A 26,483-nucleotide genomic window follows, 5' to 3' on the forward strand; every position below is an offset into this window, starting at 1 on the left:
GAAAAGTCCCATTACATGAAACACCAAAGATAGCTTTAATAGGGCAATCTGCAAAATTGAGACATTTTGTTTCTTCCTTCCTAGACGCAAGTCTATCCAGAAAAGGAAGCCAAGATTAGGTGATCTTTCTTGAAAGAAGCATCTTCAGTGTTTTATTAGAGAAACAGTAACTGCAGGTGTCAGTTGTAATTAAGAAAATTACTGCAATACACTGCTTAAACATCTGTCCATACCTGTAAAACCACCAAGCTTCCTCCTCTTCCTCACAAAGTCAAGAAACATATCAAGTAATTGTAAGGGGTACATAGAAATATAAATTTCAGTTAAACTGAAGAGTATGACACAAAAAATTCTTTCAGTCATAGTCAGAACCCATGTAAATTTGTTCTTTGATACTGTGAGTTGAGCAGTTAAGAGAAGACTGATTACTTTCCCCAGGAAAGAACACTGACTTGCAAATTTCTGATGTTGTTACAAAGGCAATTCAGAACCTCTGACGACAGGAAATCTGAGCACAACTAATGAGTTTTTCCTTCATTATTCCCAGCTGGACTAGTTAAGAGCTGATAGCAGTTTATGTTTAATTTGAAGTAGGAACTCCCAATGCATCCTGCTGGTGGGATACCAATTAGGTCTGTCTCTATCACTAAAGCTATTCTTACATCAGTGAGTTCCATAACCCAAAGGAATTTGATAGAAACAGGACGAGATACAGTTGAATGCAGCATGCTAAAATGTTTAGCATTTATACTGCAGAGTTAGACATCCACATTGTGAAGTTATAGTTTGGTGAGCAAATCTTGGCAGCAGGATCAGCTGAGGAGGTTTATACCTCTAGCTCTTGCTACTGCTATAATTGCTTGTATCCATGCAAGTTCATTCTCCATGTCATGTCAGTACAAGTATCTGCCATTTGTGAAGTAAACTTGTCTGGGGAACTGTTCCAGCTGAAAAAATAGCATGTTAAAACAAGCAAACAAAAAAAATTCCAAAATAAACAAAACAAAGAATCCAGGAGGGGAAGGAGGAAATTAAAAAAAAAAAGACAAAACACAATAAAAAAAGAAATATAATAAAAGAAGCCCCTCTGCCATATTACTGTCTCAGTCCATTCACTGTGCAGTTGCACAAATGGCTGAGCTAACACACTGCACCGAGCAGCTGGAAACATGAATAATAGGGGCAGAGACTGCTTAAGGCAGCTCAGATTGCAGCAGTGACGAATGTGGAATCACAGCCCAAATGCCACTGACTCTATACTATAAACACACAGTATCCTGGGTTTCAGGATGGCAAAAGGAAATTGGATTTACCAACTATCATTTGGGTTATTCTTATACTGTTACATCATCTTCATGAGCTGAATTGCAATCCTTGTTCTTGGCTCACAAATTCATGAACTGAAATTTCATACTAGCATCATCTTGGAATGCCTTCATGGTTCATCATAAGGGAGACAGCTGTAATGTCAGACCTGGTTTCCTCCGTCTAAGCTGAAAAGGAAACACGTCTCAAGAATTTCTGAAAGAGATCTGGAATGCCAGCCAGTGCACATTCCTCTCATTAAAATAATTACTATAATTTCAAACAACACCCACTGGTAAAAGTAAGGAGTTTATAGAGCAATTGCAACTCTCAAAACAACATTTAGGATCTGTCAAAGCAGGACAGAAGAGATCCAATACTCTTCAACCAGAGCTTTAAAAAACCTTCAGCATAACAACGATTTTACCAGCATAACAGAGCACTAATCCCTAACTCAGCACTAGTAAAGGAAAGATTATTTCAAAGAGCTGACATTAGTACATAGCTTTTACTTTCAGTCACCTGGCAATTTTGAATTTGCTATATCTATTATTTCTTACGCATTTGTTGTGACCATCATTACACCACACCAACATAGACAGCAGTATCATTAGGATAGCTGTGCTCCCAAGTACTATTTTATTTAATCTTTCAAGCATCAAACTCTTCAAAGTAAAACCTTTATAGAGGAGTTTTGGTTTACAGTGGAGTATTTTTACTGAATTGTTTTCTTTCCTGTAGCAATTTTGTTTCAATGTTACCCATTTTTCTTCATTTTGATGAAAAGTAACCACTGCTTGGGAAAATATTAAGAAATGAAGTAGTTTACCTGTAACTTCAATAAATCAATGAGTATCAATATAATAAAAATTATTTAAAGTCCAATTAGTAAAAGGAATCTTGTAATCATCTAAATATTTCCTTTCATTACAAAATCCAATTGATTCATCATACCAACCATATAAGGAATGCCAAAGCTTTATTGGGATCCACAGCAAATGTGAAGTTAAATATTTAGTCTAGTAGCAGCACATTTCAGACCAAAAATTTATACATAATTAAACAAACAGCAACAACAACAAAAAGAATGAACAGGAGAAGGCAGGCAGTTTTCAGACTTCCTGGCTTTATGTATCATTCCTCAACTAAAATGTCAATAGGAGAGACATTAGAGTGCTCTACTTCCAAGTAATGTGCATGCCAGCAACCCCAGTGACTATTAACGCAAGTTCTTTGAATACTACCTGGATAGTCATCACTGCCAGATTAAGGACAAAGAAGAGCTCTTTATATTTAGTTCACAAATAGGGGCCCTTTGAGTGCATAGTATCACATTAAGGCAACTATATACGCACATCATTCCTTTTTAAGATAATAAATTAGAAGTTTTACTACCGTTGCCCCTTTTTACTTTCAAGGCGGAAAAAACCCCTCATTACTGCATAATTTGTTTCTGCATAACAAAATACTAAAATTAAATAAGTAAAATTCAGTTATTAGATAATACGCCTGTACTGAGGAAAAGATAAACTCTCTTTTTTAACTGCAGACATTAACACCATGATAATCTACAACCTGATTTTCATCTGTGGTTATTTTACAAACTACTGTTCTTCATGCACTAATGCCCTTTGCATTGCTATCTAATGCATTTCCAATGAAATACATCAAATCAATCACATAGAAAAAAAAATAAACATCGAAGTTCACAAAAATCACAGATGTAGTCAAAGTTTTCAAACAGAACCAAAAGGTCATATTACTAACTGGACTTCACATATCCAGCCATGGAAGGCTAAAGTATCCAGAGAAAGAAAAATGGGTGGCAAGAGAGATACAACTGTGCAATGCACAGCATTAATAACTAGGAACTAAAAACTCATTGCATCAATAAGCTGCATTTTAACATTGCTACAATTTTCATTATATGCTATGGACGTAACAGCTTAAAAACACAGAGCGACTGACTGTAAAAATCTATTTTTTTTTTTCAATTTACATTTAGGGATGCGTCTGGTCACCACAATAAAACAAATTCATGACACCTGTTACTTCCTTAACTTTACATATATGCTGCACTTTTGCATAACAATGACCCTGAATATGACTCAACTAAGAAGAATTCACATGGTGGAAACATTTCACTTGATGCAGAAATTACCTATCCTTTGTTATTTATGAGTATTTTAAAGCTTTCTATCATATGAACAAAGGGGAAAACCAAAAAGCACATGGCTTCTACGGAGGAAAAAGAAAAACCTCCCATAGAATTTGCTGAAACATTTGATCAGTGAAGAGCAATTATGCTGCCTGAACAGCCTCAAGTGTTCTAATATCAGAGATGTACACATGTTCCCATGCCACAAAGATCTGCCTGTATGATCACAAAGAACCCCACTGTAATCTCCCAGCCTTTCAAATTCCACTTTTACTATCTCAATTTTTTCATTAGGTAAAATGATTGTGAAGGGTTGGAGATTTTTTCGTTGTTTTTATTGGGGGTGGGGGGGATGGTTTGTTTTTTTTAAATGAAAGGAACATAAAGCTATGTTCTGACCTTATCTTTGCAGTGGTGCCTGTAAGTCACTGAAGCCTGCATTTACCTCCTGTCACATTTTATGTTCTAGCAATTTTTTGAGACATTGAGGACTGGGGCAAGAACTCCCTTCCAAAAAGCAACCTCTTGGGACCGTCTGCACAACCCAAGCCACCCGAAGCTGGTTCTCCCAGGCTGCAAAGGCTTTGTTTTGTCTTCTATTTGCAGAGTATTGGCTTAATCAATTAGATTTCAGAAGCCCTAATGATGGGTGATCACAGAATTGCATAATTTCAGGATCAGGTCCAACAGAAACTACTTACTACATTCTGAGGAGCAGACCTGACATACTTTATGCAGGGCATGGATATGGTTATATGTAAACGACGGTCTGATACGTTCTATGCATCCACTTCCATGGTTAGAAAACTTGCCCTGGGCATTAATTTAAATTCTTTATTCCAGACAGAATAAAATCAGTAATCTTCTAATGTAAGAAACATCACACACAAATTTTACCATGGTCTTTAGCTTATAGTAAAATAAATAAATAATAAAACTACTACGTAGCTGTCTCTTGATAGTAAAATTCTGCAGACCTATAGCCAGGGCTGCAGGAAGCTAGCGATAGTCGGCTTCTCTTCCAGATCCAGGCTTGACAAAGATAGTGTAAGGCTTTAGAAAAATTCCCACAGCCCTGTTTTAACCATCAGTATGTCTCACTTGAGCAAGCTGACAATGTTTTCAGCCCTTCTCCTCCATGCCACTCGCTCTTCCCCTGAGCATGCTGCACTTCAATGCTCCTGCAGTGAAAACTGACCACAGCCAGCACATTTTCTCCTAGTACAGCTTACTCCTGTGCTCTGAATTTCATTCGCAAGATCACCTCTCTGGTTAAGAGTCACTGATGTTAAGTGACAACTCTAAACATAAAATAAAAAATTAAAAATTTAAAAAAATGTCAATTCAGAGGCAGTGCTTGTTAAAAAACAACATGAAAAATTGTACCTGTTTTATTGCTGGCAGAACTGGGCTAGGAGGGTTCCCTTCACCCCCTCCTTTCTCTCCTATTTACTTTCCTGCCAGTACCGTAGGGACTTTTAACACTACCAGCCATGAAAGACTCTTATATAACTTATTGTTTAACTTTGAGAATAACAGCCTGTCTGTGAAAGACAGATATGCTCCGTCAGTCTGGAGAAGAAGCAAGAACATGCCTCTTAAACAGAGAAGCATGGCATGTTCCTCTTTTCCCAAAGTAGCTAAGACATTGCAAAGGTTTTAAAAATCTTCATAGCAGACTGCCCTCTACTGGAATGTTTATTCAATTAAACTCTATCCCTGCTCTTCCCAACTCCCCCACCATCCCAGAATCTGTACCAGAAATGCATATGCTTTCTCTAAACTAATAAAAAGGTTTCATAGGCTCTTTTTCAAAACTTGTACGTATGACTAAAAATAAACAGATTTTTCTCCTCACACGCAATCCCTTCCAGTGAAGAGCTGGAAATACATCTATATTTCTCTGCCAAGACCATTTTCAGCACCACAGATTTTGTTTAAATCAAGCATACTTGGGGCTGGTGTTGAATGTGTAATGAGGAAAAAAACCCTGAAGCTATTTTTTTTCATATTGTCTTGTACATATATTAAGCTGACAGAATTTTATATAGCCCTCTTTTGTCCTCACCAGTGACCTAGTTTCTTCTCTCCATTGAGAATACACACCACTCTGACTTGCTACAGTGCACCTGAGATTGCTCATTTTTTTCTGAAGCATCATGGCAACGTTATTACTGTTGCAGTCTCTGAAGGATTTCCTTCTCAGTGCTTTTCACTTGCAAGCATGGAATTTCTCTTTCTCGGCCCAGTGGCTGTGAGACCTGCAAATTCTGCTCTGAGTATGCAAGTTTTGGCTCTGCCACCACCACAGAGAAAGATTTGGTAGCTGAGATTAGAACATCTACACCATAATCCAACTGTTTTCACTGATGCTTGCGTAAAACATAAAAAGAATCCAATTTATACAGGCCTCTACCTATCTGGACCAGTGAGGCTGGTAAAATTAAAACATTTGTTTATTTGTCTGATAGGAATGCATGAAATCATTAATTTCGCAGCATGTTGAGCTGTGTATTTTAATATCTATGGCAGCATATTAGCACCAAGGAAGCACCAAAAAGCCATATAATTTGATTTTTACTAATAATACTTTAATTTTCCCCCCATTACTTTGTGGTCTTCCATGTTCTCAAACACTTCAAAAAATTCACGAGAAAACTTGTTGGAATGGCCTGAAAAGAAGATTTTTTGACCTACTGCACGAGGATGAAACCACATTTTGCAATTGCACCGTTTAATTTGTTTTTTTTTTTTTTTATTGAATATTTTTTCTCATTGCCATTAAACCCCATTTTTTCATTAGTATCACTATAAGAGAGCTGTATTTTACAGCTGGACCTCACAGCATAACCCCAGAATATCAGCTGTTTCAAAGTACTCTCACTTAGATAAGTTCATGATTATTTACTGAGGTGGATCTCTGTCTTATCACTCCTTAAAATAGCATTTATGGAACATATGTGGACATTTATGCCTCTAGAGATCAAGAAAACAGTCATAAGTAGCCATACCATTCTATGATATAAATTTATTAAGCAAGAACCCACAGGAGGAAGGTGCCCTCCCCACCTTCCCAACGGTTATGGGGCTGTTTCAACTCCAGTGGTTTCAGAACTCGTAGCTGCACCATATTCTTTTATCTTCCTGTTCTACAGCAAGAGTCTAATGAATCAGACTGCAACAGTCCTCCCCCATGGAAAATGAATTTGCCTTCATAACAACATGTGGAGTTTAGCTCATGATATTGGAAAGAAATAATAATAATAATAATGAACATCACTGAATCAGTGGATACATCACTACAAGACATCTGTCACCAACAGAAAGCCCATTTATTTATGGAACTAGGGAAAAATAAGGATAATGATTTCTAAATTCCATTTTATTGCCAGTTAAACTTAACAGAACTGACTAGTTTTTGAAAATTTAAAAAAAAAATCAAAGGCTTGATATTCAAGTTAGTTGTTAAAGGTATGTTTCATGAATACATCAGATTGTGTAAAAAAGGTTCTTGTTATTCACAGAACCTACAGATAAGTCTGATTTGTATAGAGAAAATTCAGTGTCATCACTTTGCTGGGAAGCCCTTCATGTTCTCACTCACTGTCTTATTTTAAATCTCACTGTTCAAATTCTCTGAAAGGACCTGTTTACTTGCAGCCCACAGAAAAGACTCGCACCAACATTTTCATGGGTTAATGCGTTGAAAAGTGACACAGATTGATGACCAAATTTTTTAAGAGAGACACTGTCAGGGAAAAGTATTCTATCACCCAAATCACAGTAAAAACACTTCATATTTATCAAAAGTATCAGACCAAAAAAGACCCTATATAGAAACAAAATGTATTGATTTAACATAGTAGCTAGGAGAATACAAAGTATTACAGTGGGTATTCATCCACTGGAAAAACATCAGTTCCCTGATAAACAGAATGACCAACACTACAGTCCAACAGCACTTAGTACACTCAATTGAGCACTGTGAAACCTAATATGAAGAATAAACCACATATTAACTACAAAACCCTTTGCAATATATAGTAGTAGTTCAACAAAATAAGCTTAAGAATTCAATTCCAGTAGCAGTCACTGGTTCCATTTCCAGTAACAGTCTGTACCAAATCTGTGCTGACAGAACTTGTTGCAGGGAAATCTAGAATTCTCCAATTGTGCACACAGTATTAACAGATTTTGACCTGTATGTCTCCATTCTTCAATTAAGCAGAATAGACATATTTATTTTTCAGGAAAGACATAAAAAAATACACAAAATAAATACATGGCAGCGAATATCCAGATATGCTGGTTATTGGAATGAGCTTTTTGCGCAGGAAGTAAAAGCTGGGGCTAAACACCGACCAAGAAGAAACAAGAACAGTGACACATTATCTATCAAAAGATCCTCCCTGTCTTGGAATGTGTGTCAGGCAGAATGACCTCAATGAAGAAAAAGCGTATGTGATTGTGTCATTACAGGTTGGAGGAATGATTTAAAGCAAACTAGGAAGTCTTATTTTCGGGAATTCTTAATCAATGATTCTGAGTTCAACTATCACCTCTACAACACTAATAAAACATGTTTTTTAATAAAATGTTTTCTATTTAATACCTACTATCAGTTGCTAGAATCTGAAAAACAAAACATGACAATGACAAGCTGCGGGATGTTTATCATACCTCAGCTCCACCCATCCATTTTGGTTCATCAGGAAATTCAGCACATAGGATGTCTTCTGACTGGTTAGTTCCCAATACATGATAATACAACTTTTGGTGCAGATTAGTGGAGGTCTCAGTGCCTAGTGAAATGCAGATATTTAAACCAATTAGTTCTCATAGAAATCCAACAACAACCATATGAAACCCTTAGAAAGGTCTGTACCCCTTTGCATATGAAAGAGAAATTCAGCAGAGAGAACTAGGAATGGTACCAAACTACAAACACTCCCCTCCAAACAAAAACCCTCCTCCAAAACAAAATAAAACTTCACATGCAAACCTCTTCAAACAAACCTCAACCCTTTTCTTTTATTGCTGATAATATGTTCTTCACATTTAAGATTAAGCATTTCAAGCATTGGTTTCTAGAAATACAAGCAAGCTAAGCAAAGAAAAACAATCCCTCTAATGATGTTTTCACTCCCATTTTACCCTGAGCAACTAAGGGGAGATTTACTGCTAATAAACATTCCTAAAAAACATCATATTTCCATTTGCTGAAAATATAAAAGTGATGTATTTTAAAGCACTGCAGGAGTTACTGCTTTTTTTTAAAATTTTGTTCTTGCAATGTTTTCCAACACTCCAGCTTCTGAACTACAAATATGAGGTAAAAAAACCCCAACAAAAAACAGGTGGGTATCTATCCAGCAAGTCTGGCAAAATGATAGGCTTCAAAAGCAAATACAGAGCTAAAATTCAGGTTCTCTCCAATTGAACATAGAGCACAGCTCCAGAAAACTTTCCAGTAGTTCTGCCTTATAATAAGAGTTGTTAAATTCCTTCCCTGCTGATTCTTCTCAGCAATTTATTCCTCTTTGTGTGCTGGTCCTTGAATTTTGCTAGCATAAACATTTTGTGTTGCTGTACTGCGAACCACAGATGAATTAATCTGGTTGAATAACAAAAACTTTATGCCACAGATTGCTCTTCATCAGGTCAGCATCCCAAACCAGGCCATCTATGCCCACATAGGGGGAAAGATCTAAGTAAGCTGTCACAAGGCATCAAATTCTACCCAACAGCACCCTGTAGGAAAGCTAAGTAAATCATTCCACACAAAAAGAAAAGGAACACCAAACTTTTAAAAGAAAAACCAGGGCAGATGAGAAGATACTCACAGTAACTGAGCACAGGTTTTGGCCATACAAGGTATAATTTGATCTCTAACTGTATAAACTAGTACAGCTAATTATTTCAGTATAAACTGAAACATTTGTTGCACCAATGTACTGTAAAGGTAATTTTGCTTCCATATAGCATGCAATTAGCACACTCATACTTACCATCACTTTTCCCATCTTGTTTTGGGTAGCAGTTATAGAATATGCCTTTTCCATCATGAGTCCATACCATGCAACTGAATTTAACTCTCTCCAGTGTATCCGGAAGATCCTCAGGACCTTCCACTTTCATAAACTTGATAGTAACCCAATCAGAGCCACTCGAACTCAGGCCATATGCAAAGTATTCACCGTCTTCACTGAATGCATAACCTAGGAGATTGGAAAGAAACAAGATGAAGCGAAAATCAGCACAAGAAAACACTATTCTAATAAAAGTGCTTGTTATTTTGCCACACATCTTTTTATCATCTACTACGTACTAGCCAAATCCCAATGGAAGACAGATGAAACTGGGATATTAGTTAAAAGAACTGTGTTCACCAAACATTGAGAGAAGGTGGTTTGTTTTCTAAAAGACAGTGCAAGCAATTACATCTGCTATGAGTTGGGATTCACAGCATTTTTCTCAATTAGTTCACAGATTCAAGCTTAGGCAAGGATATTCAGTAAGTATTCACATAACTTATGCTCAAAATCTGAATTATGATTTGAGTCATATTTCTCCTGCTTTCCTGAGTCTGGGGAAAACAGTTGGAAAATGAAAATGGACACAGGTAGAGAACTTTAAAGTGGTATTTTCAGAGAGAAGCAATACCAAAAAAGCCCACAGAAACTGAATGCAAGCAATGTATCCTCAAATTATGTAAATACCACTTTAAAAATGGAGTCACTGAAAACTAGACGCTGCAAACCCACAAAAACTGAAGTAACTGGAAAACTTTGCCACTGGCATGTAAATGTATTAATTGTCAGTATTCTCAGATAAGACCTCTGATACATCCTCACTTTATCCAAACTGTGAGGAAAGCACTATTCTGAAAAAAAATCAGAAGAGCTTCCGTCATAGTTAATAAGGATGGAATTCACTATTGCAAACCAATTCAAGTGAAGCGACTGAATTACCATAGGCCTGTACGGACCTGAAAGTATTCACCAAAAAATGACCCAAAAAAAGTCGTATTTCATAGACATCATAGGTTTGAGTACTGTGCACTCACTATTCTCCCTATAAGAACATAAGAGTGACGTGATGCCTACAAGAATAAGAACAATCTTATAATCATAAAATGGTTTGGGTTGGAAGGGACCTTAATGATAATCTAGTTCCTAGCCCCAAGCTGTCGACAGGGGCAATTTACACTAGAAGAAGGTTGCTCAAAGCCCTAAAGATTTTGGTCTTGAACACTCCCAGGGATGGGGCATCCACAACTTTTCTGGGCAATGCCTCACCACCCTCACAGGAAAGAATTTCTTTCTAATATCCAATCTAAACCTACTCTCAGTTTTAAAGTCACTTTCTTCTGTTTGCTTTGGACTCAAGTCCCACTGCCTTTGTTTGATATTCCCTCATTCTTATAACAGAAAAACCAACTAATCAACCCCTATTTCTTCTGTCCATGCTCCATGCCACAAATTATTCTGTGGACCTCTATTATATCCTCGCTAAATTGTCCCTTTTCCAAGCTGATTGATCCAAGCACACTCAGTTTTTTCTGACCTTTGCTCCATACCCTTGATCGTTCCTACTGCTCTCCTCCAAACTGTATTTCAGAGCCCATGTTGAGCTGAGGGGACTGGAACCATATTTAGTATTCCATGCTATTGTATAAACTCCTGGGTTGCTAATGAGATGATGTCTTCTGTTTTGTACTCTATTTAATTGAATCATAGAATCACTAAGGTTAGAAAACACTTCCAAGATCACCAAGTTCAACCAAACACCACCTCGTCAACTGAACCATAGCACTAAGTGCCACATCCGGTCATTCCTTGAACACTTCCAGGGATTAATTTCTCCATGATAAATAAATTGGTATTTGATGTGCTTCTACTGAGAACCAGGCTGACATTTCCATGCAACTATGTATTACAGTCTAAGCATTGGCGGTCATGTGGTCATGGCAGCTTGAAAGTTCATTCTATCCATTCCTTTAAAAATGAGATTAGGATTGTTTGCGCCCTGTGCATCACTTAATTATTTCCACACAGACCTTTACCAGACAATTTAATGACCACTCACTATTATTAAAGTTTTCCTGCAGCTCTTCAGCCATTCCTCAGCCTTTACCTGAAATAACTTTGTATTGTCATCAAACTCTGCAACCTCAAGGCTCACTCCTTTTTCTAATATGTACTGAACACTGCAAATCCTACAATAGTCCCTAACGGAACTTTACTGGTGATTTCCACTTTGACAGCCCATCAGTAATTCCTTTCCCTACCCTTAAATCAATTATTTACCCAGAACATGAGTTTTCCCTCTGGTTACACAGTTGTTGGTTTTCTAAATGCATTTGGAAGAAGACTTTGTCATAAGACTTTTAGAAACATATGAACCCAATTCCTTATATCTATAGCTCAAGTCAGGACTTCTCACTAAAAAAAACCATATTGATTGTTTTCAACTAGGTCACACTCAGAAACACATATCTGTCCTCTGCTTTTATTAAATGGCCTTGAATAGACTTAAAGGACTTCTAGATCCAAGAATCCTGCTTTTACATTAAGCCACTAGGAAGTGGGAAAAGGGAAAGCTAACAGAAGTTACAGCCTTTGTGAAAACAAGAAATTTTGTGATGCTCATAAAACTTAATGCTATGTTCCTTCATAGCCTTTTACTTTTTTAACTTTCTGTCTTGTGTTAAAGATGCAAAATAAAATTTTAAGAGAACTTTTCAATATAAATACATAAACTTTTTGTCCTCGCTATGGAAAGCCTCAAGACCTGTTCATATTTCAGTGGAAAACTGCTACAGAGTTGCGGAAAAAAGCATCAAGAACCTGCACTGAACTAATCCAACTGTGGATACAGTGTAGATTTAGAGGTGTTCTTCTGAAACACTATATAAATCCCCATATGGTTACTGTGATAACTTTGATCAAATTTCCAACTTCTGCTGAAGACTGAGAACCGCGGTCTCACTAACCTCGTAAAGCCACTGTGCCATCATCAGAAAGCTTATTTGGATCAAGAAAAACTTTGGCATCAGCATCCAAGGAGTCCTGTACATACAAAACTCGCTGGTTCTGCAGTCCTGTATTGTAGAAGTGAAAATACCTAAGAGAACACGAGAGGGAAAAATAAGTAGGAACACTCTTGATTTTCAGTTAGGCAAGCACAACAAAACTTGTATGAGATTGTCATGAAGCTAATAAAGGACAGATAAATATATAAGGGAAACACAAGCTTCACAGTAGAGTAGGAATCATGGTTAGACATCATAGGATGCATCCAAACCATCTTTTAAAAAAAAGAGCTGCATTTGCCACGGTGCATTTCAAAGAACCCCTAGTATACTATAAATTCTGCATAACTGTCTATGTTAAACATCTCTGGCAGTCACAGCATTTCCCTGTTACAAGAACTGGCACGGGTTCCCATCCCTTATGTTCTCAACTTTGTCATTTATATAGCTGCTTTCAATCCATACTGGGTGGTAGACTTATGTTCAGATGAAACAGAACCAAAACTACTTCATCTATATTTACCAATGTCCCTAAAACTGTGTTTGAAAGAGTTGTAAGAACTACGGAATTGTCTTTAGCCAGTGATACTCTTCACATCACAAAACACTACAGAGCTCAAAGAAATCAATACCCATATTCTACACAAGACAGAGGTAGTACACTTTTCTTCCTTCTCAGAACTTTACTACACAAATATGTGACTTAACAAACCAAATAGCAGCCTCACCTGGGGGAACAGGGGAATTTATGGGGCAATGTTCAATTATAAAAATAAGTTCTTCTATCCCCTAAGACCAACCAGTACTTGGATACAAGTATGGGAACCTGGTAAAGCCAGAAGGGGAAACTCTATTCACAAAGGCTGGCTAACAATCTGAGCTAGTAATATGCTCAAGTGCAAAACTGAAAGATTCAAAAAAATAGAAGGAAAAGTAATTTTCCATTTGATCAGATATTTTCTCATCTATTTCACTTCTGCAATGCTGGGCAACAATACAGGAAGCAAGCCTCAAACAATGTGACAGGCACAGCACCTTCCTGGGTACTCGTTCTGTCCACAGATTCTGCAGAACTCTTCAGACACTTTGTTTTATCAGCTGTTCTTCAGCACAAAAAACAGAGTAATTAAATTTAAGAATTATTAAGTGTCATGGGAAGTTTGGATAGTTCTTCAAACAGAATAGTTCCTTCCCTCACCCGTTACTTAGTGTTACTTAACACCATAACATGGGGGGGTAGGGTATTTATTATTTTTAAATTGCTGTGACTTAACTTCAGCACATGCCAGGAAATAGAGTATCACTCAGAAAGACTAAAAAGACATCTATTACAATCAGACTAAAGTGTCATAAGTCATAAGCACATTAATCTCCTGGTATAAATGTTCTTCCTGGAAGACAGTCAGCTGCATCAAATTAAGACTTTGTATCTTGTAGGGGAGACTACTGCCATGAGCACTTCTGCAACATCAAGCCTTAACAGCATTGAAGGTAACCACATCCAGGCATGTTTGCATTGCAGAGAATCCAAGTCACTGACCAGGCCTGCTCTAGAATCTGTTTCAGCATAGCTACATCTGCATGAGCATCACATACAATACAATAAGCTTTGCCTGACTCTCAATAAGGCATACGTCCCTGGACGCAGCATTATCCTAAACATCTCCACTGATTCTGGGCTTAAACCTGACACCTCTCTATACACTGACATGCTGAGCCACATCTGTGACAACTGAAATCAACATCAGCTTAGATTCACTGCCCACATTATCCTTTCATAAAACCCTATATAGTACCAAATTTCCCTCCCTCTATCTATATCTACACCTTCCTCACAGCACAGACAACTAAAGCAAATTTCCCTCAATATCTGTGCAGAAATCTTAAGCTAATGAGACCTCTCATGATCCATTGATGATGGTGAAAACATAGGTGGCATACCACTCAACCAAGATCAAACAAATCAAAAATATTGAAAAACCTAGTTTGTGTTTCCCATGATCAAGAATGGCTGCTTTGTTCCCCCTCTACCTCATTTTCAATTGCTAAAACAATCTTTAGATGTTACTAAGTTAACAATTAGTTTCATCCGTTTACTCCCTTTCTCTAGAAGCTTGATACTGTTTCTATTAGAAGTCACACAGAATTCAGTAGCAGCTGCAGTAAGTAAGTAAGCCACCGAAGCACCATCTCTCCACAGAATTAAAACAGTGATACAAGTAGACTAAGCACTGGTGTATAGCAGGATCTGTTTGTTTCTTAAAAAACAGATCTTTTTGCATCAGTACTCTTAAATCCTCCAAATTATTTTTCCCTTATCACCATGCAAATAAAGAAGCAGTCTTTCACAAGGGAATTCCCACTGCTTTTCACTGGCAATGACTAAACAATAAAAGCTTACCAGCTCCTAAAAGAATAATTAATATAAGAGCAGTATTTTAGCAGATATTTGGAACAATATGCATATGACAGACTTATGCTGTTTTCAGGATGACTAAGCCTGAAAGGAACTCCTCAAAGCTTTACTTTTACTACAATTATTCTGCAAAGTTGTCTGAATTCTGATAAATTCACAATTCTTCCTAAAGAAAAGACAACAAAAGAACGAGTGATAATATGATTGGGAACTGGAGACAGTCAAGTATCTTGTGCTCGGCATCACGCAACCACATGTTAACACTGCCTTAGTTTTCCTATGTCTGAACTATAAAAGAATAAATACAATTTATAATTTGTTTTCCTAATTAGTAGTTGCTTCTGACTTGCTTCACGTTCATCACAAAGACATTCCTCACATACCTTTTTCCTCTCTTGAAGTGGCAACCGTACTTAGGATAATCGTAGAGTTCAGTCATTCGTTCTTTGAACAATCCTCTGACAGGACACTTTTCGAGAAAGGGTACTGTAAGCTTGTTCTGAGCATCCACAAATGCCTGAAGGAAAACAATTCCCCCCCCCCCCAAAAAAAGTGTGAACTCAAGTAGAAATGCACATTTTCTACAGGGAACATTTTCAGAAGCAATGCATCACAGACATCTTTCTGCCCATATAGGTTGTGCAGTGCCACACCTGAAGAATCTTACATGCTTATTCGCATTATACCACAATTCTGTAATAAGACTGAACTCATATCTTGAATAATATCTCTCCAGGGCATGGACTGGGGTAACCAGCCAAAAGACAAGACATTCCTGCCATTCCCCTTAAAAGCAAAAAACCCCAAACCCCAACAACCAAAGAAACCGTAAACAAATAAAAACAATCAAACAAAACAAAACCAAACAAAAACCACAAAGCAAACAAAAAATCCAAAAACACAATCCAAAAAACACCCCATGCTTTTAAGAACTCTCTTTATATTTGCCTAAGTAGTAAATATTGCCCACAGACTGCACTATCATTTCAGGAGCTGGGAAGATGATATAAAATGTCACATGCATCATCTGTTCGTATTATTAACATAACGCACAGAATTAGTCCCAGCCAGTACTTCCTGAGAAGACCAAAGTGCTGTCCACAGATCAATTCTTAGTTACAAAAGGCAAAAATATGCAATGTCTGAAAACTTTGCGAAGTCTGGTTTCTTTAAAACACTCCAGCTCCCTGTCACAAACACTTAAGGCCAGTGGTCAAAATCATTACCACTCCAGCTGTTTGTTAGAGGTTGACACTCCCACAGTATGCATGGAAAACACTGGTGTTTCACCATCTTTATTTATAGCATGGTACATTAACATCAAATGAATACCTAAGCGTCTTAAGGTGAATCACAGCTACTAACAAGCAGACATGCAGGCCTTGCTGTCTCTAACATGAAGTAGGCAGGACAGGACACTGTGCGTGGCTAGGACGCAGCCAAATGTCACAGCAACAGCATCAGTATCGCTCTTGGACTCCAGCCTCTTGCCTAGAGCATTAAACCCTGTCCGTTCATCTCTTGCACACACAGGTCTCTTTCTCAGTTGCTCTGAAAGAGGCTATTGTTTCTACCTGTCCCGAATCTGTCACACATCAATCAGATCAACGCATTGTAACATCTGAGTTACAGGGCAGGAAACACAGGACAGCAGGGCTACAAATGTGTTTCACAGCTCTTCAGAAAAGCCAGCTGCTGTCAGAGAGTACCTGGTACACATATACCAACTGCTATCAATGTTTAGTCATTTATTAATTCTTCCGGTGAAGAATTAATATGTGCACAGCACATCCCAGTGGTAAGTCAAAACAGCACGCAGCCTCCACATTGTGCTGCTATAACTGTTCTCCCCATCAGATGATGAAAGAATTTAATCAAATCTACCCAAGAATTATGTGTCTCTGAATTTGTTTTCTCTAAACGGGAACACGTGAATATCAAGGACTACCTACACAAAAAATCTAGACAGTGGATCCTACACAAATAAACTAACTTCTACAAGTGCTGTGACATTTCCAGAGAAAAGATGGCTTATAAAAACATGTATAAAACCGTCCATTGCACTGGATGGGCAAAAGCACTTTTTAGTTGCATTCAGTGGACAGAAACCGTCACACATTTTTTTTTATCTATCAATAACACAACTGAAATTATAACACCACTGCAAGGGTATACTGGAACTGTGCATTACTCATCTAACTGTAGACACACCTTACCACATCTGCTTTCATTACTGGTGTTCAAGGAGGAGACACAAACTTCTCCTTACAAGTCTTCATTGCACAACAGCATGGTTACGTACTGATTACTGCACTCACAACTGAATCCCACATAATTTTGCTTTTACAGGAACTTGACGTATTTTTCTCATTTCCACTTAATATGCACCAAAGATTCCAAGATTATATGAAAAAGGGAATGCCACTGCTGTCTGAAACAGGAGGACAGAATTACAGGTTCCACTGAGAGTTCCACTGAGAAGAATCGTTTCCAGTTTGGCAACTTTCTGTTCTTACACCTCTGAGCATGAGGTTGCACTCATGTTCAAAAAGCAATACCTAACTGAAATATTGCTCTAGGTGAAGTACAGGAACATTTGTCACCAGAAACTCTTGCAGTAAACAACTCCATCCACTATGGTGAGCTAAACATGCTACAGGGCTAACAGTAACTGCACATCCTCATGAACCTAAAGAGGAAGATTTTTATTATACCTGTAGATATCTGCATCTGACTATCTGTCATATGCTTTGAAACAGGATATAATTTGCGAGCAGAAGGAAGGACAGAGTAAGGGTCCAAGTAAGGCAAATCCTTATGGGATAATAACGTAATTTGAAAAGCAAAACAATTTCTGAAGCATTGTACTAAGAATAGAGATGGTCTACTTGAGGCTGAAGTGTTTGGCCATTACTTGCGCAGGCCAATTGTTATTAAAAAAAAAAAAAAAAAGTATAATTAAATTTCATCTAAGAAACATATGGCACAAGCTTTTTTTGACCATGCCTTTTTAAAACATATCAGCTTTCTACATTACACTATGCTAGTCTCTCAAGATAATGATTTCCACTCATAGCATACTTTCCAAAGAGAAGTCTCAAAATACAAACTCTTTCTACATCACCATTTTTGTTATTTGTCTGCAAAGTATTTACAGTTCATTTACACATTCTCAGTAAAAGGTAGTTCAGTGCAACTCCTACAAGAGGGTACATACCTTTGTTAAATATTAAAAATTAAAACTAATCAGACTTCTTGTGGTTGGCCTCTTAGAATTTACTTTTTTGGTATTTAACAAAGAAAAATTAAGTGCAACTGGAAATGTATCAAAATGTGAACTAAACACTGGTCTATAATAACTAAAAATCCATTTAATTGTGTTTTTGAGAGTTTCGATTCTAGTCATAATCCAAACATACATGTGTTCATAATAGTATAACCTGACCCTACATGATCCCTGCTTTCTCATCCCTTATCCATCCCTTATCTCTGGAACTACCTAAGCATTGCTGCCTACACCACCAGTGAGTTAGAGTGCTATACATGACTGACAGTAGCAAAAGACTGTGCTGTAGTCTAAAAAAGAGCTTATTTCCCACAAAGTGTTAAAACAAACTAAGAGGTTGAAAAGTCCAGCCAAGCCAAACCCAAAATAACAGTGAAAGTGTGGTTTTGTAGTTGTGGCCTATGTCATTACCAGAAGCTTTCTACCAGCGTAGCAGATTTTAACTGCGCCAGAGATGGTTCCTCAGTCTGTCTTAAAAGTCAGTGGCCAAACAGAAGCAGAGCATGAACCCACATTCTACACCTCATTTCTCCAAAGCGTGATAGGAACTTCCCCATCTGTCCAGGGCTTAATTTTCACTTGTGAATCTGGGAAAGGGAGTTTTGTTTGCTTATAGCTGCCCTTGGTTGCTCCAATCAAGCACACACAAGGGAAAAAAAGCGATATAGTAAAGAATGTAGATTGTTAATATGGAAGTCCATACCTATGAATAACAGTTTTTCCACCAAAGACTGAGGATGTGACTTGATGATTGGCTTAATCAACTCCTAAGACTGCACATTTGACAAGAAACAGTCCTGCTTCCCCACCAGCAGATTTCAATAACCTCCTTTCTGCAGCGGATAAATGCACCACATACAGAATAACATCCTCCTGGTAACCTGGTTGAAAAATTTCTACATCTATTTGACTTTCACCTAATTAAAAGGGTGGCTAGAAGAGGAAAGATCCCATTCTTGAACCATCTTAGATCCAACTACCATGTGGCCTTGGGATGACCTTTATGAACCATGTATATCAATAGAAAACGAGTCCACTAAAGTCTTCCCTCCCAAAACATCACCTTGTGATGGCTGTACCCATGCAAGGGAGGAACAGAAGCATTCATGTCAGCACAAGATAGAGAGGGAGGGCAACTACACAGCTACTTGGCTTAATGGAAACCTTCAAACTACAATGGATCAGCAGAGTCTGCACTCTCACCACAAAAATACCTGATTAAGGCAATTACAAAAAAATTCTACCCTTCTATGTTCACTTGTTTGTAAACTGCTAACTATCAAGGTCCACAAGATCATTTGGACTAACTGAAGCAATTAGAACTCATAACTGTTCTAATTTCCTTCAGTCTTAGCTACAGTGGACATCAGGTGAAACCACCATGAACATTTCAGAATTAAAAACAATCTCACCTGTTTATGCTTCTTTCCCCATGCTTCAGGGAACAGTAAAGTTTATGTTTCACTGACTCAACACAGACACTAAGTGAATCCTACTCATTTATTTTCTGCCAGCACACCAATGGTTGACACACCTATTTCTGCTACATGTAGAAAAGTAGAATTCCAATATATTTTTGTATCTATTTGACAGCATGCATCTAAATAATTTTGACTGTTCACATACGAGAAAAGATCGTTAACTTAATAAAAGAATGGTGTTCATTCTTCCCTCTTGGCATAAATCAAGTTACACCTACTCAAATCAAGCAAGCATGTTGTGAACAGGAACTGAATAGAGGTTCTTTCACTACAGATGAGCATAAGTGTCCAAGGAATTCTTCTAGTTCAGCACTTAAGCACAAAATTAAAAGTAGCCTAATGTTGGAGGTGTACACATGGTATTTTTGCTTTTCCAAAAAACAAATGCAGATTTGGGATGTAAAGGAACTATATACGGAGGAAAAGAGTGACTTGGAGGAAGAATGAGAAGGACAAATCACAGAATCAGCCAGGTTGGAAAGGACCTCTGAGATCATCAAGTCCAACCCTTGATCCACTACCTCCACAGTTACTAGACTATGGCACTAAGTGCCACATCCAGTCTCTCCTTAAATACCTCCAGGGACAGAGAATCCACCACTTCCCTGGGCAGCCCATTCCAATGCCTGATTACTCTCTCTGTAAAGAATTTCTTCCTATCATTTAACCTAAACCTCCCCTGGCAGAGCTGAGACCATGCCCTCTTGTCGTACTGATAGCTGCCTGGGAAGAGACCATCCCCACCTGGCTACAACCTCCTGTCAGGGAGTTGTAGAGAGTGATGAGGTCTCCCCTGAGCCTCCTCTTCTCCAGACTAAACAACCGCAGATCCCTCAGCCTCTCCTCAAAGGACTTGTAGTCAAGTCCCTTCACCAGCCTTGTTGTTCTTCTCTGGACCCGCTCCAGCACCTCAATATCCTTCCTGAACTGAGGGGCTCAGAGTTGGACACAATACTCAAGGTGTGGCCTCACCACCGCTGAGTAGAGGGGAAGAATCATTTCCCTGCTCCTGCTGGCCATACCATTCCTGAAATAGGCCAGGATACCATTGGCCTTCTTGGTCACCTGGGCACACTGCTGGCTCGTGTCCAGCTTCCTGTCCATCCAAACTCCCAGGTCCCTTTCTGCCTGGCTGCTCTCCAGCCACTCTGTGCCCAGCCTGTAGCGCTGCAGGGGGTTGTTGTGGCCAAAATGCAGGACCTGGCACTTGGCCTTGTTGAATCTCATCCCATTGGAATCAGCCCAACTCTCCAGCCTATCCAGGTCCCTCTGAAGAGTCCTCCTGCCTTCCAGCAGATCAACACTCCCCCCCAACTTGGTGTCATCCACAAATTTACTAATGGTGGACTCAATCCCCTCATCTAAATCATCAATAAAGATGTTAAACAGGACTGGGCCCAGCACTGATCCCTGGGGAACACCACTGGTGACCGGCCGCCAACTGGATGCAGCCCCGTTCACCAGCACTCTCTGGGCCCGGCCCTCCAGCCAGTTCCTAACCTAGCACAGAATGTCCCATCCAAGCTGTTGGCCGCCAGCTTTTTCTGGATTATGCCGTGGGAGACGGTGTCAAAGGCTTTGCTAAAGTCCAGATAGACACATCCACAGCCTTCCCCTCATCCACCAGGTGGGTCACCTGATCATGAAAGGAGATCAGGAGGACCTGCCCCTCCTAAACCCGTGCTGGCTGGGTCTCATCCCTTGTCTATCCTGTAGGTGCCGTGTGATTGCACTTCAGGTGATCTGCTCCATAACCTTGCCATGCACTGAGGTCAGGCCTGTAGTTTCTTGGGTCCTCCTTCCGGCCCTTTTTGTGGATTGGCGTGACATTCGCCAACTTCCAATCATCTGGGACCTCCCCAGAGAGGTCTCAAGGTCAGTGACATGAAGGTCTGAAAAGCCTAGAAAGCACGCTCCATACTCTTTCTGAAGCCCATACAGTCGTCCAACTGTTTCTATGGCAGTTATCTGGTTATTTTTTGATCTGGTAGGTGCAGAATGGCTATTCAGCAGGAGTCCTGCAAACTATCCCAAGAACTTGGAGATAAAACTACTAAAAGCTAGCAAGAAAGAGTGGTCATCAGCAACCTCTGCTGCAGAGCACAAAGAAATGAGTCATAAAGTAGATCCAAAGAGTTTAGCACTTCAAGACCATTTCTTTCTGTCTTCTTCTAAGAAAGAAGTAAAACAGCAAAATACTTTTACTTCCTTTTGTTCCATAACTTCTGAAACTTTGGAATGATATCCTTGCATATTTACACACACAGGAACTCTCTCCACTCTGTGTCAGACTACTGCTGCACTGCCAAATTCTGCCAAGGCGTGCGTTTTTTAGTGTAGGCAAGTAAGATAAAACAAGATCTTCATTCCACCAATATGATATCTTGTGTTTGGGTTGCTGCACTGTTGTGAGTGTGTTCTAATCCCTCATTCCTTATTTTGTCTCCTATATAAACTACAGCCTCTGGAGAATGTGGTTCACCGTCCTCCAACTGTTCTCACCCAATGTGTTACACAGTATGTGGCTCCAGTATTGAACACAGGGACACTAAAAGTCAGGTCCTGGCATTTTCTCAATCACAATCCTTTCACAGGATCCCAGAAAACACTTCAATAGGTATCTGCAAGGCACCTATAAAAAAAAGATGTAACCATACCCTCCACACATATATTCCCTTCAATTTGGCACAAGACTATCCCACGTCTACTGTTTCTTAAAGATACTAGAATTACAAAATCAAAATTCCCCCAATTTTCTAAATATATAATTTTCAATGTTAGCGTCCATGGCAGAGTTTTTCACTAAAACCTGATCCCAAACCAAGCTTTCTAATCCTCATGACTCTTCAAATACGCTGACAGATTTATAAGTAGGGAATGAGTTCCTAACTGTACACATTTTATCTTTTTCTTGACAGTTACAATAAGTTCAATTTGACCAACCTCAGGCTCATCACAAAACATCACAAAGATGTATTAAGTAAGCATATACACGAGAGAACCTAGAAGAAATCTCACCAATGGAAAGCTACACTATGGGATATTTTTGAAAGGAGATCCTGACCTCCACCATCTTCCTGACAAAATCATGCATACTGGATAGACACTAGTGTTTTAGATCTGGAACTACAATTATCACAAAGTTACTAGCCATTATAAGGGAAAACTCCTCCACATGGTCACTTCCTACTTTCAGGCCATCACCCCTGTAAGTCTCTATGCCATTATTATCAGAGGAACTGGCTCATAGTCATTCTTATCACTTTTCAGGATTTTCTCTAAGTGAAAACCAATTCCAACAGTACATTCTAACTATACTAGACGGTAGGCTGAAAACTCCACAACATCTGCAATCTGTAATAGCAGCCACTAAGCAAGCCTAACTTCAGGAGGAAAATGGTTTTGATTTTATTTTGCTTTTAAAAAGGATTAAACAAAAAAATGTACTCACACTTGGTCACTGTATAAAAGGCAAGCCAAAGAAGTTTACTTTCTACCCTTTCCTAATTACTTTATTACGGCAATTTTGGACTGTGTAAAAGGTAAGCCAAAGAAGTTTACTCTCTACCCTTTCCTAATTATTTCATTATGGTAATTTTAGATGTACTTAGGACAGTGGATAAAGTGCTCTGAAATCTGAGTGCCAGTGTGACAACACCACCTTGAGCATTGAAATTGTCCAAGAAAAATGAGTGCAAGATAACCAAGGCCTTAATTTTGCCAATTCTGTGATGTAGGTTATACAAAATATTCCAGTCTTTCACAGAATCACAGAATGGTTTGGGTTAGAAGGAACCTTAAAAATCATCCAAGCCCCCTGCCAGGGGCAGAGACACTTTGCAGTAGTCCAGGTTGCTCCAAGCCCCATCCAGCCATTTCCCCCTAAAACTCAGGGACAAAATAACAGCCTTGCTCTTGGCACTATGAGCTATCACAAGAACTACACTTCCATTCACTATGATTCACTGTGTAACTTTCCAAAAAAGTACTGGCACATTCTTCAAAATAGAGTACCTATGCACCTAGTCTATACGGGAGAATCATGTGAAAAAAGTTATTCCCCTAAAAAGAAAGGTTACCTTTGTCTGTTCACTATCGGGATCTTCAAGCCAGCAGTACGGGTCGCTTATTTTATATCCATGGTAATCCTGCACCTGAATTCATAAAAGACAATCATTTTAAAAGAGGCATACACGCAAGCAAATTCTATCCATCAAGGAACGATAGTCATCACGATGAAGGGTATTCGGAATTTCACAAAAGCATACAGTGCTGAGGAGCAAAGCAAGAGAAAAGCAACACATTGCTACCAAGTGAGTTGCTAATATAACCATTTTTTGGTGATAGTACTAGAGCAGCAGAGTAGCCTTCAGAAAAAACACGGAGCACCAGAAAAAGGGTGAAATGAACATACACCCCACTAAACCAATACTCCTAAAAAAATCAAACAACCTAAAGCTTCCTCCATATCCAGGTTTTTGAACCAAATTATCAAACCTGATTACTGGACGGACCCCAAATGTGGTTCTTGGTTACATGAACTGTCTCTAATTTAGCCCTCCCTACTACTGTTGCCCACAAACATGTGCATAATGTACATGTATAAATAATAACTAAAAAACCTCCAACCAAAAACCGACCCCCAAAACAACAAGCAAGCAAAAAAAAACCCCACAAAAGACTAATCCACGTGGCTGAATTTACCTGCTTCCTTCCTTCAGTATACAAAACAGGACTAGATACCTGTTGTTAGGACTTGCACAGTTCAGCCTTTTAGCCACCTATGAAACTAAATTCTTTAGCTTTTCCAGCTTTGGCTCATGTCGGCAAACATTTTGGTTTAAACGCGATGTTAGTTCCGTAAAGAATTACCGGGCCGGTGCCCAAAGCACAGAGCTTTGCGGAAGCGAAAAAAACCCGGACCCATTGTACCCAAACTAACACCGTAATCCTTGTGTATCCAGTTACGGTCGGACCACAGGGAGATAGGACTATGTCACAGATGTGCCTTCCTACATAAATAGACCATTTGTTCCTCTGCTGACGCTGCTCCAGCCTCGGCGGAGGCCTGGGCTCTCCCTGCCACACGCGGCGGTGCCGAAGCCCCGAAATCCGCCGTGGGCTCGGCTGCCCCTGCGGCCCCGGCCGGCCCCGCACACGCGAGACGTGCCCGGGGGAACCGGCGCCAGGCCCCGAGTCCCGCCCCAACCAGCCCCCGGCAGCCGCCACGGCCCGCCGGTTTGACAAGCCCGACACCCTCCGCACGGAGCACGCCGGAGCCGAACAAAGCCCCGAGAGCCGGGGCGGCAGCACCCCCACCCAGGCGGCCCCGCCAGCCGGGAGCGCCGCGCCCGGGCCCGGCGGGCGCCGCACGGCGGGGGCTGCCCCGGCCAGTGCCGTACTCACGGCGGTCTCGTCGCGGTACACCTCGGGGTACTGGAAGGCCTGCATGGCGGGCGGCGGCGGCGAGCGGCGAGAAGAAGAGGATGATGATGAGGAGGAGAGGGAGCAGGAGGCGGAGGAGGAGAAGGAGGAGGCGAAGGGGCGCGGAGGCGGCGGCGGGGCCGGGGCTGGGGCCGGGGCTGGGGCCGGGTGTCGGGCCGTGGCGGCAGGAGCCGGCAGCAGGCGCGCAGCGCGGCACAGGCGGAGCGCCGCCGCCATACGGTGCGCCCTCTGCCGGCCGAGTGCCGCGCCACAGGTACAGGAGGGGTCTGGCCGAGGGGCCGTCCCGCCCTCACTGCCAACCATGGGCGCGGCTGGCACTCCCGCTCACCGCGTTCTGTTGGGAAAGACCTCTGGGATCATCGAGTCTAACTTATGACCGAGCACCACCATCTCAGCTGGACCATTGCACTAAGTGCCACATCCAGTCTTTTCTTATTAAACACCGCCAGGGACAGCGACTCCACCACCAACTGGTGCAGACCGTTCCAATGTCTAATTACCCTTTCTGTGAAGATATTCTTCCTAATGTCCAATCTAAACCTCTCCTGGCACAGTTTAAGACTATTTTCTCTTGTTCTATCACTGGTAGAAGAGCCCGACTGTCACCTGGTTACAAATTCCTTTCCTACAACTACCAATTGTAGAGAGTGGTAAGGTCACCCCTGAGCCTCCTCCAGGATAAACCTGGCTTGGTCCACCCAAACTTTTAGCATGTTTCCATCCAATATAGCTTCTACAAGCTGCTAGAGACTCTCTTTCACCCTAAAAGCAAAGGACAAGTTGGCCACCTGGTCCCAGTGACAATGGCCACTCCAAGTGCGCAGCCCGGCTGGCTGGTGCTCACCCCTCTCACCCACGCTGTCAGGGGCTGCACTCCGGCACCACTGCAGGCTCTGGCCTGCGCAGTAGGTCTGGATGAATGTTCACCCAGTAAAGGCATTCCAAGTGGGTGACCTCAGACTCATCCGCAGGGTGGTTATTTTACAATAGGGTTTCCTGGGTCAGAAAACTTGCAAGCATTTTACATCCAGTGCACTCCTCCCGTACACCGGAAACATGCAGGGGGCAGATGATGGTTTGGCCAGTAACATTTCTGAACTGCTTTTCTTCCAAACGAAGTTGCTGCCAGCAGCCCTTGCCATGCTGTCCTGTCAACCTGGGGAGGACTTCACGCCGGTTTTTCATCCAGGATAAACTGGTGTGTACATGTGGTGCATGGCACCAGCTGGAGACATTGAGGTTTGTGTGTGGTGGTGTTCAAAGTCCGATCAGCCCAAAGAACGCTCATGGTTGCAAATAAAATAACTGCCTGAAATGACAATGACCTAAAGCATTTCAGAAATGGCATAAAACCTTTA

The 26,483-nt window shown here is 40.3% G+C and overlaps 1 protein-coding gene across 1 annotated transcript in view; it reads right to left on the reverse strand.

Annotated features, from left to right (window-relative positions):
* Nucleotides 1-25,240, reverse strand: part of PREP (prolyl endopeptidase) — a 96,406-nt gene extending 71,166 nt beyond the window's left edge. Inside the window, exons 1-6 of the mRNA XM_027895141.1 lie at nt 25,087-25,240; nt 23,760-23,834; nt 15,297-15,430; nt 12,459-12,589; nt 9,472-9,681; nt 8,144-8,265 (exon numbers count right to left, since the gene is read on the reverse strand). Of these exons, the coding sequence (XP_027750942.1) occupies nt 8,144-8,265; nt 9,472-9,681; nt 12,459-12,589; nt 15,297-15,430; nt 23,760-23,834; nt 25,087-25,131 (717 nt within the window). The 5' untranslated portion in view covers nt 25,132-25,240. The remainder of the gene's footprint in view (nt 1-8,143; nt 8,266-9,471; nt 9,682-12,458; nt 12,590-15,296; nt 15,431-23,759; nt 23,835-25,086) is intronic.
* Between the last annotated feature and the right edge of the window lie 1,243 nt (nt 25,241-26,483).

This window comes from Empidonax traillii, unplaced genomic scaffold (genome assembly GCF_003031625.1).
Source record: "Empidonax traillii isolate 1590-97213 ecotype Southwest subspecies unplaced genomic scaffold, ASM303162v1 scaffold16:size2589160, whole genome shotgun sequence".
Classification (NCBI taxonomy): Eukaryota; Metazoa; Chordata; class Aves; order Passeriformes; family Tyrannidae; genus Empidonax; species Empidonax traillii.